The following is a 17,879-nucleotide window of genomic DNA, read 5'->3' as shown; positions in this document are numbered from 1 at the left end:
CTCCCCGTGGTGCTTGCAATGCGCTCCCGAAACCTGTGCCGGTGCCCCTGCCGCAGCGCGCGTTGGGCAAAGTGATGCCGAGCCAAGCCTGCACCCTGAGCAGGGGGAGCCAGGGCGGCCCCCGCGGCCCTGCCAGCCGTTTGGGGCCCGTTGACCTGGTGGCCGAGCCCAGCCGGCTGCGCGCAGGCAAGAGCTGAGGCTGGGCCCTGCATCCCTGTGGGTGGGCGGCTTTCTTTGCGCGGGAAGAGGCGCAGCCGGGCAGCCCCAGGGCCCCGCAGCAGGGACCACCATGCCGTGCACCCTCCCCACGGCCAGGCTCTGCCCCATGGGAGTCCCCGGTGCCACCAGAGCCTGGGCAGGGTGGAGCCGGCTGCTGCTGTTTATCATCCACATCGTGGGCTGCAAAACATGCCTGGGCACCACACCGGCTAATTTGGGATCCCTCCTAATTGCCCGCACTGGCTCAGCCAGAGAAACAGGACGAGGGCAGCGCTGGGGATGCTGCATCCAGTGGCTTCCCCATGCGCTTTTTGGCACATGTGGAGGAAAATAAAAGCCGCTGGCCCCGTGGCAGATGCATTTCCAGACGGCGAGGGAGCAGCAAGGCCATGCGGAGGGGCTGTGCGTAAGGGCTGGAGCAGAGGCGCAGGCTGCGTGCGCACCGCCCGCGCCGCCCCTGGACTCGCAGCCGCGGTTTGGGCCAGGGCTGCACAGACACAGCCATAAAAATGCGGGATGGGCAGAAGCGCTCCATAAATACACCCGGGACTGAGCCAGGTGCTGTCTTCATCTCATACTCCAACAAAACAGCTGTTAAAGTTAAACCTCCCCCCCCCCCCAAAAAAAAATCCACAGCTCCATAGCTTGCGCACACGTGGGCTCTGCCAAGGAGCAATCTGGCTTTCTATTTCCAGGACTTCAAAGAGTCTGAGATGCTGGTAACATTCTCAAAGGCTGCAGCAAGCAAATACCGTAACCCGTATTTAAGAAGAGTAAACAGGCTGCCCAGGTAATTGTGGCCTGGCAGCTCGGTCGCGGCTGCAGCGGGAAGAAAGGGGAGCCTGTCACGAGCCCCCGCGAGCAGAGCACGGGACGTGGCAGCCGAGGGGACTCGGGGAAGAGCCGGCACCGGACCCGCAGTCCGCGGCTGCGTTTGGTGCGTTGAGACATGGCAGCAGCACGCTGCGCCTTTTGTGCAGCATCTGTCCTGCTGCAACGTGATAGTTGATTAAAAAAAAAAAAAAAATCTAGGGCAGAGAATCACCACGGCACATATGAAACAAATTAAAAGCTGGCGAACTGGTAAGTCTCCAGCTGCAGCTAGGAGCACGGAGGCTGCGTGCGGCAGCCAGGCTGTGGAGCCCTCCCTCCGCGGCGCCCCTCGCGACCTCACGGAGCTCCGGCATCCCGGGGGGAGTAGCGGTTTCCGAGCCGCTCGCCGCTGGCGGGCAGCAGTGCGTGCCGGAGGGAGCACGTCACGGCTCGGCTCGGCACACCGGCACACGCAGCCGGGGCCCAGGCGCCAGGGCCAGGCTCACAGAGCGGGGCACTGCCGGGGGCTCAGCCGTGGGAGCCGGGACCCGCTGCCACTGGGGACTGGCCCCACGAGCGAGTGCCCCGCGGCCCCGGCCACCTGGCCCCAGCCTCACTGCCGCCGCCACAGGTAGGTCTGGATGGAGTTGGCCGGGGCCACAGCCTCGATGACACCGACGGCGGGGTCTGAGATCCCGAACGGCGTGTCCCAGGGAAACCTGGGGGGGCGAGAGGGGGCTGGCGAGGCTGGGCCGGCCGAGGATGCCCCACACGTCCCCCGGCCACGCCCATCCCGCACGTCCCCGGAAACCGTCCATCCTGCACTTGCCTATTGAGGACCACGAGGACGGCGGCGCCGTCGGGGCGCAGGAGGGCCACGTGCTCCAGGCCGCAGAGCAGGCACTTGCGGCTGCTGGCCAAGCCCACGCGCCGGGAGCCCTCAGGGATGAACTTGCTGCAGGGAGAGGAGCGGGCGCTGCAGGAGCCGGCGGCAGCCCTGGCCCCCGCCCCACGGGAGCATCCCGCCCCACGGCCGGTGCCCCAGCATGGGGCACGCGGCTCCCTTCCCGCGGCCCCCCAACCCACCTGAAGTGCCCCAGGTGGTAGAACATGGGCTGCTTGTAGAAGACGTCCTTGCCGCGGTCTACAATGATGGGGCTGTCCACGTAGTTCCTGATCCAGTTGGGGCCCCCCTGCAGGTCCAGCGCCAGGTTCCAGTCGGTCCAGCCAGCCACGAAGTGGTTCAGGACCTGGCGGCAGAGGAGGGGGCTGAGCGGGGCCGCGGCCGGGTGCCAGGCCCGCGTGGCGGCGCGGGGGACGCCGCACCGTGAGGATGCTGCGGCTGTAGCGGACGCCGCGCTCCCAGCAGCCCAGGGCCACGGCAAAGCGCGTGGTGAGGAAGCCACTGCAGGCCTCCGTGTAGAGCAGCAGCTGCCGGGGGAAGAGCCGGTGGGTGGCCTCCAGGCTGCAGCGGGCCGGGACGAGGGCGTCCAGGTACCAGTGAACCCCGATGCCAGCGACATAGCGGGCGGCGCTGGCATTGCCCAGGACCTGGCGGGAGCAGAGGAGGCACCTGGCACTGGGGCCACCGCGGCCCCACGGGCAGGAGCCACCTGCAGAGCCGCGGCCCCCGGCGCAGGGAGCACCGCGGGCGGCCCCGGACAGCGGGCGCCCGAGCCGGCGCGCAGCGCTCTGCGCCCGGGACTGCCAGGCGGCGACACGCCGCGTCCTTCCCCTGCTCAGGGCAGGAGCGAATTTATTCTGCTTCTCCTTTCGGAGGGAGGCGATGCCCACGATGGCGCTTTACTATGGCAGAGGCGGGAGGAGAGAGATGAAACCGCGCCAGCCCAAGCGGCCGCGCCAGCAGTGCCGCTCCGGCACGGGTGCCACCTCCCATCCCGACTCGGCACGCGGAGGCGGCAGCTGCTGGATTACGCGACCGCCGCTGCCCTGCAGCAGAGCGGCTCTGCTCGCGGCCGGCCTCGGGTCGGCAGCGGCTGCTGGCTCTGCTCGCACTCGTGGCGCGAAGCGGAGCCCGAGGGAGGCGGGGAGCGGGGGGCCGCGGTGCCAGGCCGCCTCGGCCATTCACCACTTGGGCCCAGGTGGGCAGGTGGCTGCGCTGGTCGTCCAGGATGATGATCCGGGTGCGGTGGGCGCTCTGGGCCAGCGCCGGGCCCAGGTCGTGGAAGATGAAGTCCCGCTGCTGCGCGGCGGTGAAGACGAGCGTGGGGAACTCAGCGGGGGCCAGCAGGGCCGCCAGGGGCTCGTTCTGCGCCGTCACGGCCCAGAAGGTCACGTTGCGCTTGGCGTACTCGTCCAGGAACCTGTGCGCCGCGGCGGGATGGGAGGCGTCAGCGGCGCCCGGCCCCGCGCCCCCCCCGAGCCCGCCGGCCCCCGGGAGCCCCCCTACTTGACGAAGTAGTTGGCCCAGGTCTGGTGGTACTTGTCCCCTGCCTGCCCCTTGAGGGTGCCCTTCCCGCGGACGTCCCCGTTGCTCTTCATCCAGGCCGGCGCGGTCCAGGGGCTGGCGTAGAGCGACAGCGGCCGCTTGCTCATGGCCATGGCCCGGTGCAGGATGGGGATCTGGGGACAGAGCCAAGGGACCTGCTCAGCATCGTCCCCATGGGAACCGGGGCCGCCGGCACCTTCGGCCGTGCTCGCCTTCATCCTCGTGTCCTCCTCCGCCAGCTTGAAGTGCCGCAGCTCGTAGTCGTGGGGAATGTCGTCGTAGCTGTAGGGGCGCTCGGAGAAGTCGCTGCAGGCCATGGGCAGCCGGACCAGGTTGTACTCGATCCCTGTGGCGCGGGAACGCGTGGAGTGGCACATTTCCCCGCAGCGGGCAGAGCCATGGGACCATGCTGCCACCCACCCCCCGGCACTGACCTGCCTCCGAGAAGTAGGACTGGAGCAGCTTGTCCTGCGCCGGCGGCGACAGCGCCAGCATGTTCAGGACGGCCGCGTCCGAGAGCGCCCCGCCGAAGCCCTTCACGCGCTGGTAGAGCTCGGAGGCGTTGAGCGTCAGCAGCAGCCCTGCGAGGCGACCGGCCGCAGCTCAGCCCCTGGCGCGGCCCCGGGGTGCCCGGCGTGGCCACGGCACAGCGGTACCTGGTGCGGGGAGGCCGCGGCGGAAGCTCCCCTCGCTGCGCTCCAGCCGCTTGCCGGCCTTGCTGCTCTCGTACTTGACGTAGGCGCCGGGGGCCGGCAGCGCCAGGGGGTCCAGCGCGTCGCAGTACGTGGCGCTGCACACGCACACCATGGAGTCGCGCCCGAAGTACTTGGGGCTGCAGGGCCGGGCACCTGGGGGCACGGGCAGCTGCCGGTCGGGGATGCCCCGCAGCTGCACCGCCTGCCCTTGCCCTGCCCCGGTGCTCACCTGCAGCCCCGGGCACCGCCGGCACCAGCAGCGGCACCAGCATCCACCAGCCCAGGACGCCGGCCCACATGGCACCTCCACGACGGCACAGCGCTGTTGGCAGGGCTCGCTGTCAGCGCGGCACCGACGGGGCGGGCAGCCCCGTCACTGCCCGCGAGCTCCCGGCCCCAGCCCGTCCTGCCCCGGCGCCCACCTGCCTCCTGCAGCCGCCGCGTCCCCGGAGCCACTGCCTACTGCTCCTCGGCGGCCCCGACCTCCCACCTGCCTTTAAGGCGAGCTGAGCCGAGCCCTTGCCCGGCGCGCCCGCCCCACGGCTCCTCCTCGCTCTCCCCCGCGCTGGGACCGGAGCGCCAGGCACGTCTCCTCCCCAGAGCCACCAGGCTGGAGTGGGGGAAACTGAGTTCTCGCTGTCGTGCGAGCGCTTCGCCCCTGGAGAAGGAGATGGGGACGTCGTGCTGGCAGGTCTGGCCGCACACAAGGTCCCGAGATGCCCTTGCTGAAGAAAAACCAGATTTTTCTTCTGCTGTCAGATGGGATCTGGGCGAAGCCCTGCAAACACAGCCGAGCGCATGCGGGGCATGTGGTGCTCCCCTGCCAAGGACGACCAGCAGTGCCTAGGGCGCTTCACCCCCGCCCATTCCCTGCCACGGCCGGGCGCCGAGGGCCCCGGGGGGAACGGGACCACCCAGCGCAGCCGCTGCTGCTGCACCCAAGGCTTTTTGCAGCGCTCCCCCCTACCTCAGCACCAATGGAGAAAGGCAGCGCTAGCAACAAACCGGCACAGGTCCCCGTTGCCCCATCTGCTGCAGAACAGGGCGGGGGCAGCGGCCCCCGGCAGCGCTGGCGAGTCTGCGCTGCAGTGGGAGACCCGCCGTGCCGTGCGGTGCCAGGCAGCACCTCCGCCCGGCACCGCCCTGGCAGAGCTCCACTCCTCCGCGCAGAAGATGCTCCCGGCGTGCTCCTGGCCACGGGAGCCCGGAGAGCCAGGGCGGCAGAGGCACCTGCGAGGCCCCCTGCCACCCCTTCGCCGGCCCTTCGCAAGGGTTAAACCACTGCGCCATCAGCTCTCGCCTCCCCCAGGCGGAGCAGCAGTTTATGACTAATTTTCTCCATTTCTGGCATATCAGATACAGCTGTGGGGCAACTCAAGCAATCGAGGTTCCTCCTACCCCGCAGTGCTGCCGGACTCCCACCTCCAGCTGTGACTAGCTTCTCTGCCAAGTGCTACACCCAGGCTAAGCAGCCCCAGTTTTGGGGAGGGTTTAGTAGATCCAGCCATTGGCATCCGAGGTGAGGAGCTGCATCCAGATGCAGCGGGCCTGGCGCCAGCACCCTGGGGCTCCGTGCACCCCTTCTTCCCCTTCCTTCCCCGTTTTGGGGCCCGGGGCTGCCCCCGCCACTGTGGCCCCAGCGGAGCCTGGCAGCCCCCCGCTCCCGGGAGCAGAAACAGCGCAGAGGCTGCCGGGACGGCTGCAGCGCTCGGCCCTGTCAACGCAGGGTGATAACGGCTTCTCGTTCAGCAGGAAAAGTGAGACCAGGGGACGGGCAACGCCTCGGCGCTGAACCGGCGGCCCGGGGGACACTACCGCCTTCCCCCCAGAGCTGCTTTTCTCACCACTCTCCGTGCGGGGGGGGGTCTCACCACGCTCGCACGGGAACTGGCAGCCAGGGCAGGGGGAGGCCACGAGCCCCGCAGCCTCGGGGCGGGTTTCGTCCCCCGGCCCGACCGGCGCTGCACCCGGGGCGGGGGTCCGTGCCAGCCTGCGGCCGGGGCCAGGCATGGGTGCGGCGGCGGCTCGGGGGTGCTGCTGCTGCTCGCAGCCCTTCACCCCTCTGGGCTCTGCGGCCGCCCCGAAGGGCGCGCAGGCACGAGGGGCCACGGGCCGAGGCAACGGGGACCTCCGGCATCCAGCCACCAGCTTCGTTACCGGGGCAATGAAACGCGAAGGGAAGCCAGCGAGCAGCAACCCGCGGAGGTTCCTGCGGGAAAAGCGGGAGGAGGAAACGGGCAGCGGGGCGAGGAGCCGCAGCGGGGCGGGGGCAGGCCCGGCCGCAGCCGGGGTGAGCGTGCTGCACCGAGCCCTGCGACGGCCGCGGCTCCCGCCGCTGCCGCGATCCTGGAGAAACGTTTCCCTCTTGTGGACAGACACGAGCAGCCTCAGGGCGGCAGCGGGCGCCAGGAGCCTTCTCCACGCGGGGCCAGGCCGGGCGGCTGCGGGCCCGGCGCTGGGGGCCGCCGGGCAGAGCCCGGGCCGGGCAGCAGCTCTGTGCCAGCCCGGTGCGGGGCCGCCTCCCGCCTGCCTCTGCCCGACCGGCTCCGTCACCGCCAGCCTCTCCCCGCCCGACCCTGCTGTAGAGGGGAGCCTTGACGGCAGTCATGACCTCCCTGCCCTAATCCTCTCCTTCCCGGGTGCGCCCGTGCGGCACCCACTCCTGGCCCCGTGCCATCTTGCTCAACCTGGCCCGGCTCCAGCGCAGCGGCTGACGAGGAGCCCTGCTGCCCATGCGGCCCCGGCTCCCCGCTGCGGCGGGATGCTCCTGCCCCACCGGCCCCCTCACGCAGGGACCGCGCGCTGCCCCCCAAGGCTGCAGTCCCCGGCGGGACACGAGGCGCGCGCTTTGCGGCTGCTCCTGCGCCCTGGCTCCTTCCATGCCCGCGGCAGCACTGCGGCTCGCCCCGAGCGTGCAAAACCTCCAGCAGCCGGGGGGGACGGAAAGTCACGTGCGCTCAGGGAACACCCGGGCACCAGCCCGAGAAGCCCCCGCACAAGGCTGAGAGGTGCCCTGCTCCCGTCCCGGGCCCACCCTGCTGCAACGCTCCTGCAGCCTGAGCCGGGGAACCTCCCGCACCCTCGGCTGGGCTGGGACGTGACCCTGCGCCCCGGCCCACCCTGCCGCAAGTGAGGCTGTGGTGGCCGGAAACCTGCTCCAGCACCAGTGTTTTTATTCCGGTGCAGAGCGGAGACAACACGGAGCAAACCCCAGCTCCGGGCAGCCTGGTGCTGCCCTCCCCCCACTGCACCCCTTCTTCCAGGAACCGCCGTCTCAGGCACCCACAGAGGCCCCGGGGCCGGCCCGGAGGCTGCTCCGGCCTGGCAGAGCGACAGAGAGCAGAGCCAGCTGCCCCGAGGGCTTGGCCCGGCCCCTGGCTTCCACCGAGGGAGATGCCCAGGCCTTTTGCTCCCACTCTCTCTCTCTCCTGGAAAGAGCATCCGTGGGACCTGCCTGCGGACACAGCGCAACGTAAATCCTGACTGGCAGCTGATGCTCAGGGCAGAGCCACCCTGCCCATTTCCAAACCTGCCCACGCGCAACCCGCACCACTGACGCAGCCAGAGAGCACGCGGGCTCAGCTCGCCGCCCTGCCAGGTGTCACGTGCTTGCAACCGGGGCCAGGAGCAAAGTGGAGCCTGGACTGCTTCCCTGGCAAAGCCCTGCTGTGACTTACACAGGCGGGAAGAGGAGCCACTGCAGAGCGGAGCCCCCGGCACAGAGCAGAGTTGCAGGGTGCTCAGTACCCGGGGGAGGCTGAGCCTGCCCCTGGGACACCCCGGCTCTGTGCCCAAGCAGCGGGTGGGCCAGGGGGTTTCTCTTCCATGCACAAATGGAGACTGAACCAGCGTTTAATGTCAGAGCAGCAGAAATGGCATTCACAGCTTGCAGGCCCTCTGCCCTGCAGGGCACCAGTGCCCCCAGCCCGCCCGTACGCGCGCAGGGGGCTGCGGCCCAGCTCACTCCTCTGCTGCCCCTCTCACCCGCGCTGGTGCCCGCAGCACCTGCCCAGTCCCGGTGCTTGGCCGAATCCAGCCGGCTCAGGCCCAGCGCTCAGCTTCGCTGCAGCGCAGACACGGGCGAGCCACCTCCTCCGCATTGCCCACGGGTGGTGAGGGGCTGCTGTCCCACAGTGTCCCTCCCAGTCCTTCTCAGTCCAGCCCGTGGCCAGCTGGGAGCTCCCAGCCCCGTCACTGCCGTCGCCACAGGTAGGTCTGGATGGAGCTGGCTGGAGCCACGGCCTCGATGAGACCGACCACATCAGCCAGCCCAAAGGTCACGTTCTGCAGGGACCTGGAGAGACAGGAACAGCTGGTCAGGTGGACCTGCAGCAGCATCTGAGCCCCGGTGATGCACGAGGACCAGCACACGGGTGGGGCGAACCATCTTCTAGGCCCAGGTTTGCCCCAGCAGCCTTCACCGCTGTGTGGAGGGCTGTGCAACGTTCCTTCTCACTAACGCCTCCCCTACTGTGGCCTGGGGACACCCAATGCCTCAAGAGCTCAATGCTTTCCGCCCCCCCCTCCCCCCCGCGCAAGGAGACCAGCCCTGCACCTTGCCGAGTGCCAGCACGGCCCAGGCAGGACAGGCTCCCGCACTCGCGGGCCAGACTGTGTCCCTCACCTGTTAAGGACCACAGCCACCACTGCACCGTCGGGGCGCAGGAAAGCCGAGTACTCCAGGTCGGTCTTATTGGAGGCGACAAGCCCCACACGCTGGGAGCCCTCCGGGATGAACTTACTGCGAGGACGAGAGCAGGAAACAAGCCCAGAGAAGGCAGTCAGACCCCAGCAGAGCTGTCTTAGTTACAGACCTGCCCTGCTCCACTCCTCGCAAGCCACAGCTGCAACCAGGAGCATTCAGGGGCCCCACCTGAAGTGCCCCATGTGGTAGAACATGGGCTGCTTGTAGAAGATGCCTTGACTGCTGTCCACGATGATGGGGCTGTCCACATAGTTCTTGACCCAGTTGGGGCCCCCCTCCAGGTCTAGGGCCAGGTTCCAGTCGGTCCAGCCGACCACAAAGTGGTTCAAGTTCTGCAACAGGACAGCCCAGACATCTACCCAAATACCACGGTGACAGAGGGAGAGGGGAAAAGCCAGCAGCCCTCTCTGGGGCCCACAGCGCAGGACAGTAAAGGGGCCTCACCATCAGGATGCTATGACTGTACTGATTCCCCCGTTCCCAGCAGCCCAGGATGACGTTCCTCTCCCAGAAGTGGGCCCCGATGCTTGCCTCTGTGGCCAAGATGAAGTAGTCGGGGAAGAGCTCGTGAGTGGGCACCACAGTGTCTTCTATGGGACTGATGAAGTCAAGGTACCAGTGGATGCCGATGCCATGGACATAGCGAGCTGCCTGTTCATCCTCCAGGACCTGGGCAGCAGAGGAGTCAGCCGCCGCGAGCGCCCCAGGCTCCCCTGCACGGTGGGCACGCAGGGCGGGGTGCCTTCACCACAGCCCGCGTGCACTGCGGGATGGAGCTGCCGAGTCCTTGCCAGACACCCACCCCACGCAGCAGGCTCTGCTCCCAGGGACTCGGGGCTCTGCCGCAGCTCCTCGCGCTGGCAGACCCCTGCTCCTCACCACCCACTCACCACTTTGGCCCAGTGCGGGAGATGCAGCCGGTTGTCATCCAGGATGATGAGCTGGACGTCACGGTGGGAGCTGTTGGCCAGCGCGGGGCCCAGATCCTGCGCAATGAAGTCCCGCTGCTGCTCGGCCGTGAAGCCCAGGCACTGGAAGGGGTAGTTGTTGATCAGCCCGGCTGAGGGCTCGTTCTCCGCTGTCACAGCCCAGAAGGTCAGGTTGTGCTTGGCGTATTCATCCAGGAACCTGAGTGCAGGGGCAGAGGCGTGAGTAGCCCCAGACTCACGTTTGCACACCCTCAGGTACACAGTGCTTACCCACCACCACTGCAGACCCCTGGATTCCCCCCAAGGACCTCTCAGCACGTCCCCCATCTATGCCCACAGGGCCCCATCCCCTCGGACACCTCATCTGCCAGCTGCTCCTCACCGTACAAAGTAGTTGGCCCAGGTCTTGTGGTACTTGTCCCCTGCCTGCCCCTTCAGCGTGCCCTTGCCAACAAAGGACTCGCCGGTCTTCATCCAGGCTGGAGAGGTCCAGGGGCTGGCACAGAGGGACAGCGGCCGCTTGGTCATGGCCAAGGCTCGCTGCAGGATGGGGATCTGTGCAACAGAGCAGAGGGACCAGCTCAGCTGCAGCCACGGGGCTGAGCCCCTGCGCCCCCCCCTTGCCCTGCCACGTCCAGCTCCTGCCCTGCTGCCTCCCGCTGCTCACCTTCAGCTTCGTGTCCTCGTCTCTCAGGCTGAAGTGGGCAAGGTCATAGTCAAAGGCAACGTCGTCATAGGTGTAGGCATGAAGGGAGAAATCGCAGCTGGCCATGGGGATGCGGATGAGGTTGTACTCCAGCCCTGCCAGGCAGACAGGGGTTAGGCTGGGCAGAGGCTGACAGAGGCACCGGAGCTCTCCAAACCCCACCGGTCCCCAGCCAGAGGGCCACACTGTCACCCTGGCACAGCCCTTGCCTGCTTCCCCCGTGGCACCCGGTTCTCACCTTCCTCCGAGAAGTAGGACCGCAGCAGGTGCTCCTGAGCTTGCTCTGGCAGGGAGAGGATGTTGATCGCAGCCGAGTCGGTGACGGAGCCGCCGAAACCCTTCACCTTCTGGTACCGCCGCGCCGTGTCCAGGGTCAGGACGAGATCTGGCGGAGAGAGGCCAGGTGTGAGGGAGGGGTGCGGGCAGAGCGGGCGCGCTCGCTGGCGCAGCGGTACCTGGTGCGGGGAGGCCGCGGCGGAAGCTCCCCTCGCTGCGCTCCAGCCGCTTGCCGGCCTTGCTGCTCTCGTACTTGACGTAGGCGCCGGGGGCCGGCAACGCCACGGGGTCCAGCGCGTCGCAGTACGTGGCGCTGCACATGCACACCATGGAGTCGCGCCCGAAGTACTTGGGGCTGCAGGGCCGGGCGCCTGGGGGCACAGGGGGGCGCGGGCAGCCGCCGGTCCGGGACGCCCCGCAGCCGCACCGCCTGCCCTCGCCCGGCCCCGGCCCCGCGCTCACCTGCGGCCCCGGGCGCCGCCAGCACCAGCAGCAGCAGCGGCACCAGCAGCAGCCGCCACCGCCAGCCCAGGACGCCGGCCCGCATGGCGCCTCCGCGACGGCACCGGCCGAGACGGCTCCCAGCAGCGCCCGGTATCGCGCCCGCTCCCGCCGCCTTTAAGGCCCGGCGCCGCCGCCCCTCCCACGGCGGCTGAAGCAGCGGCACCGCCGCGCGTGGGGCGCCGCCTCCCCGCGGAGCCGCGCAGCGGGACGGCGCGGGGGCAGCGCGGCCCGGGCGGCGGCGGGGCCGCCCCGGAGCTCCGCGGGTGTCGCCGCGCCCCGCTGCGCTGCACTGCGTTCTGCTGGCGCCGGCGCCGCCGGCAGTACCGGCACCGGGAAGGACCCAGGCGTCCGGCCCCGCCCCGCCGCCTCACGTGACCGCTCAGCTGACCGCGGCGTGCCGGGTCCCGGTCCCGGACCCGGTCCCGGCCCCGACCCGACCCACACCGGCCCCGGCCCCGGCGAGGGCCAGTTCCGGCCCCGACCCGCACCAGGCCCCAGTCCCGACCCGCCCCGGCCCCGACCCGCACCAGGCCCCAGTCCCGACCCGCCCCGGCCCCGGCCCGGTGGGCCCAGCCCCGGCGCCCCTGCCCGGCGCGGCGGCACGGCACGGCACGGCACGGCGCGGCGGCGCGGGAGCTGCGGGCAGGCTTACACCTTTATTTGGTTCTCTAGCGAGTGTCAGAGCAGCGGGGAGCGCCCGCAGCCAGGTCGCGGAGGCAGCTGGGGCCCTGCGCGCCGCCCGGGCCACGCAGCGGGACAGCGCCAGCGCGGGGCCACCGGGCACCGCCAGCCCGGCCAGGAGCCCCGCGCGGCCGCCCTGGCCCCGGCCTGGTCCCGGTCCTGGCCCCGAGGGTTGCATAGCAGGGGGGAGCGGGGCCGCGCGGCGGGGCCGTGGCCTCCCGCCTTCGCGTCGCCTCGCGGGCGTCGGGCCCCACCGCCGGCACCCGCTCCCCGGGGCGGGAGCCCCACTGGCCACCGGGGCTCGGCCCCACGCGGCCGCTCCCGGGGACCAGCCCCTCGGCACGGCCCGGGGCCGCTGGGCGCGGGGTCCCAGCCCCGCGGGGCCGGCAGCGGAGCGCGGCAGTGGCGTGCCGGGCCCCCGGCGGCCCTCAGAGCGCGCTCTCCCTGCAGGCGCCGCCGAGGCTGCGCGGACGGCCCCGCTCCAGCCGGCGGGCGGACAGGAGGCGGCGCAGGGACGAGGGGGAGCTCAGGTCCCCGCAGCTCTGCAGGTGGATGCCGTCGTGGGGCCGCTCGGCTCCCGGCCGGGTGCTCCAGGGAACCTGCAACGGCACGGCGGCGGCGGGCTGAGCGGGCCGCAGCGGGGCAGGAGAGCGGGGGCGTTCGTCACTGCTTAAGCTGTCAGTGAGGACAGGCCCGTTCCCGTCACGGCTTCCGGAGCCAGGTCAGGGCTCCCGCATCCTGCAAGCACCGGCTCATCCCGGAAAGCAGGAAAAGGGTCATTAGGCTCCCAGTTGGGGAAGCCGGGGCCTCCCAGCAGCTTCCTCCAGGCTGCGGTGAGTCAGCGGCAAAGCCAGGGCCGTTGCAACACGGTGGATTTTCCTGCTCCCGACTACGGCCAGGCCCAAGCGGAAGGGGCAGCTCCCGGCTCGGAGGGAGGATCCGAGCTTCCCGCACCGCAGGGCTGGGCTGCCGGCAGCAGCTCTGCCTGCGGACGCCGGGCCAGGCAGTGCCGAGCCCAGCGCGGGAGCAGGGAGGGAGCCGAGACGGAGGCGTGTTGGACGGCCCGGCGGGGAGGTGCTGCCAGGAACGCGGGGCTGGAGCGGGCGGGATGGGATGGGACAGGGGCCCTGGGAATGGGGAGCGGCGGCTGCCGGCACCCACCTGCTTGTGCCCCTGGGAGCCGTGCCCAGGCGCCTCCACGGCCAGGCTGCGCTTGGGTCTCTGCAGGAACCTGGCCACCAGCCCGCGGGTGCCGCGGCAGGCCTTGAGGTCCCCCAGGGAGCGGGCCGCCGTCTTGGACAGCTGCTGCGTCACCTTCCTGGACACGGGCGGCTTGTTCTTCCCGGCGGAGCCGGCTCGGAGCAGCAGGGGCGAGTCACAGTGCGATCGGTGGAGCAGGCAGGCCTCCGAGCACAGCCCTGCCGAGACGCTGCCGTGGGACGCTGGGCGGACGGAGTGGCCCTGGCCCTCCCTGCAGCCCTGACAAGCCCGGGGAGGGGGGGTCCCGGCCCGCCGCCCGCGGCTGCTGCTCTCCGCCGTCCCCTCCACCGAGGGGAGCCACGGCTGCAGGACGGCCCCCACCTCCCGGTCACCCCCGTAATCCCACCCTGGTGCCCCAGGAGGGCTCTGCCCTGACCTGTATCCGCCGAAGAGTTGGACGCAGTGTCCTCCAGTGCTTTGGTATAAAGTATTTCCCTGAAATCTGCCGGGAGCAGAAAAAGCAAACTCAGGTGGTGGCACGGCACGGCCGGGCTGCGCAGCCCCAGTGCCCCAGCCGCCTCCGTCAGCGCTCCCCCAGCCGCGGCAGCGCCTTCCCGCCCCGGCAGTGCCGTCCGCCTCCCCGCCCGTCCCCTCGCGGCGGCAGCCTGCCTCCGGCAGCCCCGATCGCGGGGACGGCCACCTCCCCACCCCGGCAGAGCCGCCGGCCCCGCGCGCGCCCCCGTCCCCACAGCCGCCCCCGTCCCCACCCACCGGCGTCGCCGCCCGCCGCCGTGCCGGGGTCGCTGTGCGATCTCACGAGCGGGCGCCGGCCCAGCCCCGGCACTGGGGACGAGGGGCAGGAGGTCTCGCTGCTGCGGCGCGGGCGGGCGAGGCGGCCGCCGCCGGGCCCCGCCGAGCGGATGCCCCCGCCGCCCTGCAGCGCGCTCCTGCCCTTGAGCCGCACCTCGGGGAAGCAGGGCCCGGCGCAGCGGGCCAGCCCCTCCAGGCGGTTGCAGCTGTGCGTCACGGCCCCCCCGGCCAAGATGGCCTCGTGGCCCGGCTCCGCCGTGGAGCAGGAGTAGGAGCGCTCGCTGCGCGCCCGGGGCTGCGGCGCCTCCTCGAAGGGGCCCTGCAAGCCCAGCGTGGGGCTGCGCGCGTGGTGGCTGCACTGCACGCAGTCCACGCTCAGGCAGTAGTCCGCCCGGCTCCGCTGGATGGAGCGGAAGAGGACGTAGTCCACCGAGCGCAGGGAGCCCTGCAGCTCCAGCAGGCATGAGTCCTCGGAGGGGCTGCTGTCCCCGGGGACGTCCACCGTCTCGGACATGATCAGCGACCCGCTGTCCATGGAGGCTGCAAGGCAGGCGGCGACCGTCAGCGGGGATCAGCCCGGGACGGCGGGAGAGCCGCAGGCAGGCGGCAGCACCCATCTCCCACCCCGCGCTCCCATCCGGGAGCTCATGCACCTTCCCCGCTGAGCACGATGGAGGGGACGCGGTCACAGGTGCAGGTGTGCGAAGCGTCCGTCAGCTGCACGTCGAACAGCGTGGCCTGTGGGACGGCGCGCTCAGGGCGCCGGCGGGGCCGGAGCTGCGGTGGGGCGGCCGGCCCCGGCCCCGCGGGCGCACTCCCCTACCTGGCTGTCTCCCCGCAGCCCCATGACGGTCTCGTAGGAGGGGGGGAAGTCGGTGGGGTACAGCGGCACGGGGCTGTCCATGGAGCCGTTGTAGGTGATGCTGCAGGGCCGGAGTGGGAAAGCAGCGTCAGGCGGGAGGAGACGGAGGCGGCGGGCGCTCTGTGCTGCCCCGCAGCCCCGCTCCCTGCGGCACCTCTGTGCATCGGTCTCAGAGCTGCAGGTGTACTCGGGCGGGTAGTAGGGGGGCGGCGGCACCGGCGGCACGAACTCCTCGAAGTCCATCATGCTCTGCAGGAAGGTGTCGGGCGGCGACGTGCACTCCAGTGTCACAGAGCTCGAGCGCTGCGGCACCAGCTGCAGGGAGCGGCATGAGGAGCAGCCGGCGGGCACCCCGCGCCAGGGCACAGCCCCGCGCACCCCCGCGGGGCCCGGACGCACCACGTGGACGATGTCCAGGGAGAAGATCTGGATGCAGCAGACGACAGTGGAGAGGGTACAGACGATGGTGGAGAAGATGGTCAAGCCACAGACGCTGAACAGAAGATCCTGGGGAGGAGAGGGGTGAGCGGGGGATGCAGCCCCCCAGGCGCAGGGACCCTTGCTGCCCCTCGCCGCCCCCCCACCTTGAGCGCCGCACGGATGCTCCGGCAGTCAGGCTGGAGGAACATGGTCAGCGTCTCGCTCTGCCCGCTGCAGGAGGTGGGCACCAGGCGAGCCGGGCAGCAGACACATGCGTCCCTCTCCTGCGGGCGACAAACGCCATCGGCAACCCCAAAACGTGGCGGATGCCCCCAGCCGGGGCCTCGGGCCGCGGCTCACCAGGACCCGGACGACCGCCCTGCAGTGGAGGTGGCGCACGCCCGGTGCTGCGGCACCCCTGCGCAGCCCGCTACCCCGGCCCAGCGTTACCCTCTCGCAGGCCTCCAGGGACTTCACCAGCTGGGCGCTCTGGCAGGACAGGATGGAGCCAGCCAGGCTCAGCATGAATCCCAGGATGGACAGCAGCGTGAAGAAGGTGATCTGCGGCCAGGAAGGAGAGCGGCCACGAGCTGGGCAGGGCTGGCAGGGCCGGGAGCCGCCGGCCAGCGCACGAATGCGCACGTGCGTGGCCATGCATCCTGGGGCACGCGGGGCCACTCAGCCCCTCCGCGCGGCCTCCCCCAGCCCAGAACATTTGCAGACGGGGAGCAGTGCGGGGACACGGCCTCACTCGCCCTGACGATATCCCGACGACACGTACCACCAGGGTGAACGGCCGCTTCCAGGAGACGATGCCCACGAGCCCGGAGAGCGCCAGCTGCCAACACACGAGCAGGGGGGTGAGGAGGGGGAGAGGTCTCTGCCAGGCAGCGGGGCCCAAAGCAGCCACCCGCCTTGTGGCAAAGCCCCCAGGGCCTGCAGTCCCCGAGGTGGCCCCGCGAGGACGGTGCCCGGTGCTGCGAGCCCAGAGAAACTGCTGATTCAGGGCGCTTGAGAGCCCAGGGGCCGAAGGCAGCTCGGCGGCCGGGCTCTGTGCCGCGGGCTCACGGTGAAGTGGCGCGGGGGCTGCTGCGAGCCCAGTTGCCAGCCCAGGCCCGCTGGGGCCTTGCCCCGAGCCCACCCAGGCTGCAGCAAGAGCATCCCGACGTGCAGCGGGGGAGTCGGGCAGCGCTGCCACTGCCCTCCCCGTCGCCACTGCAGCATCCCGTGCAGCCCTCCACTGCCCGCAGCTGCACAGACCCGCTCAGGCTCCTTCTGGCAGGTCTAGGAACGCGTCGGCCCGGCACCTAGCCCAGCCAGCCGTGGGCACAGCCCCTGGCCCCGCTCCCCGTCCCCTGCAGAGTCACCCTGGGGAAGCCCCTGGGCTTCTCCACGGCCGCAGCGGCTGCCCGGGGACAGGGGCACCGTCAGCACGGTGCCCCGGGGAAGAAGTCGCCGAGCGCACACCCACTGCGGCAGGAGGCCGGGCCAGGCCCCCAGCCCGGGCCGAGCACCGCTGCGCCGCGGGGCCCGCCGCCCGCCCCAGGCTCACCGAGAAGCCGGCCCAGGATGGGCAAGAGTGCCGGATCTTGGTCGAGGGCGTGATGGTGGCCGCCACCAGGCTGAAGGTGACGATCAGGACGCCCAGGATCACTTGGACGAAGCCCAGCACCAGCAGGATCTGGAGCCAGGCGCGCTGCAGGCGGAGGCGGGTGAGGCTGGGGGACGTGCGGGCGGTCAGCGAGCGGCTGGAGCCGCCGGGGGAGGGCATGGCTCCGCCGCCGCCGCCGCCGGGGGCCGCCGCCACGAGCCCGCCCCAGCCCGCGACGCCGGCGGGACCGCGCCGCGGCGGCGCCGGCCCCGGGCGAGCAGCAGCGGACGCTCTCCGGGAGGCGGCCAGGCTTCGCCCTACAAGCGCGGGGCTGGCCGCGGGGCCGCGGGACGCCCTGGGAGCAAACCCGGCCTCAGCGCGCCGAGCGGCGGAGCCCGCAGTCCCCGAGCGCCGCCGCCGCCGGCCATTCCCGGGCGGGCCGCGGGCGATCGCGTCCCGGAGCCGCCGCCGGCGCTCGGGCAGCGCTGGGAGGACGCGAGCGCTCCCGGTCGCCGCCCGCGGGGCCGAGGAGCATCGTCCGGCGGCGCCCGAGCCGGAGCCGGCGCCCGGTGCGCGGAGCCGCCGCGGCCGCCCGCAGCCCCTCACCGGCGCGGCGCGGCCGGCGCATCGCCCCCGCCGGGGCCCTGCGGGAAGCGCTGCGCCCCGGCGCTGCCGGTGCCGCGGGGCCGCCGCCCGCTGGCCCTGCCCGCGGCTGCGGCAGCGCAGGGCAGGGCCGGGCACGCCGCCGCCCGCATCCCCGCGGGAGGCTCGGGCTGCGCCGGCACCGGCGGCCCGCCCCTGCGCGGCACGCCGGGAGCTGTAGTCCGGGACACCGCCCCGACCCCCCGGGACGGCGCCCCGGGAGCCGCAGCGCCGGCCGCGGCAGCTCCCAGCTGCGGCCGTGGCGGCCCCGAGTCCCGCAGCCCGGACTGGGGCGGCCCCAAGCCCCGCTTCTCGCTTCCTCGGGCAGCACCGCCCAGCCTGGCCCTTCCTGCACCCCCTTTTGTCATCACACGAAG

At 71.5% G+C, this 17,879-nt stretch overlaps 3 protein-coding genes across 3 annotated transcripts; all 3 read right to left on the bottom strand.

Moving 5' to 3' along the window:
• Positions 1 to 1,645: 1,645 nt before the first annotated feature.
• Positions 1,646 to 4,475, bottom strand: LOC112992184 (lysosomal acid glucosylceramidase-like). The gene is made up of 10 exons (XM_064498874.1): positions 4,406 to 4,475; positions 4,138 to 4,329; positions 3,916 to 4,062; positions 3,694 to 3,827; positions 3,443 to 3,615; positions 3,122 to 3,356; positions 2,359 to 2,583; positions 2,119 to 2,282; positions 1,862 to 1,987; positions 1,646 to 1,751 (listed from the first exon to the last, which is right to left on the bottom strand). The coding sequence occupies exons 1-10, from the start codon at positions 4,473 to 4,475 to the stop codon at positions 1,646 to 1,648; spliced, it is 1,572 nt and encodes a 523-aa protein (XP_064354944.1).
• Positions 4,476 to 8,010: 3,535 nt separating this feature from the next.
• On the bottom strand, positions 8,011 to 11,688 carry GBA1 (glucosylceramidase beta 1). Its single transcript, XM_064499129.1, has 10 exons — positions 11,255 to 11,688; positions 10,972 to 11,163; positions 10,755 to 10,901; positions 10,478 to 10,611; positions 10,193 to 10,365; positions 9,772 to 10,009; positions 9,326 to 9,550; positions 9,050 to 9,213; positions 8,801 to 8,917; positions 8,011 to 8,470 (listed from the first exon to the last, which is right to left on the bottom strand). The coding sequence occupies exons 1-10, from the start codon at positions 11,337 to 11,339 to the stop codon at positions 8,368 to 8,370; spliced, it is 1,578 nt and encodes a 525-aa protein (XP_064355199.1). The 5' UTR covers positions 11,340 to 11,688; the 3' UTR covers positions 8,011 to 8,367.
• A 251-nt stretch (positions 11,689 to 11,939) lies between these two features.
• Positions 11,940 to 17,675, bottom strand: ENTREP3 (endosomal transmembrane epsin interactor 3). Its single transcript, XM_064499128.1, has 12 exons — positions 16,822 to 17,675; positions 16,051 to 16,107; positions 15,720 to 15,830; positions 15,434 to 15,553; positions 15,249 to 15,356; positions 15,004 to 15,164; positions 14,811 to 14,910; positions 14,641 to 14,725; positions 13,949 to 14,527; positions 13,614 to 13,679; positions 13,139 to 13,395; positions 11,940 to 12,576 (listed from the first exon to the last, which is right to left on the bottom strand). Exons 1-12 carry the CDS (start codon positions 17,038 to 17,040, stop codon positions 12,406 to 12,408), a joined length of 2,034 nt encoding a protein of 677 aa, XP_064355198.1. The 5' UTR covers positions 17,041 to 17,675; the 3' UTR covers positions 11,940 to 12,405.
• Between the last annotated feature and the right edge of the window lie 204 nt (positions 17,676 to 17,879).

Source organism: Dromaius novaehollandiae, chromosome 29 (genome assembly GCF_036370855.1).
Source record: "Dromaius novaehollandiae isolate bDroNov1 chromosome 29, bDroNov1.hap1, whole genome shotgun sequence".
NCBI lineage: Eukaryota > Metazoa > Chordata > Aves > Casuariiformes > Dromaiidae > Dromaius > Dromaius novaehollandiae.
This window is presented reverse-complemented; position numbering and strand designations above follow the sequence as displayed.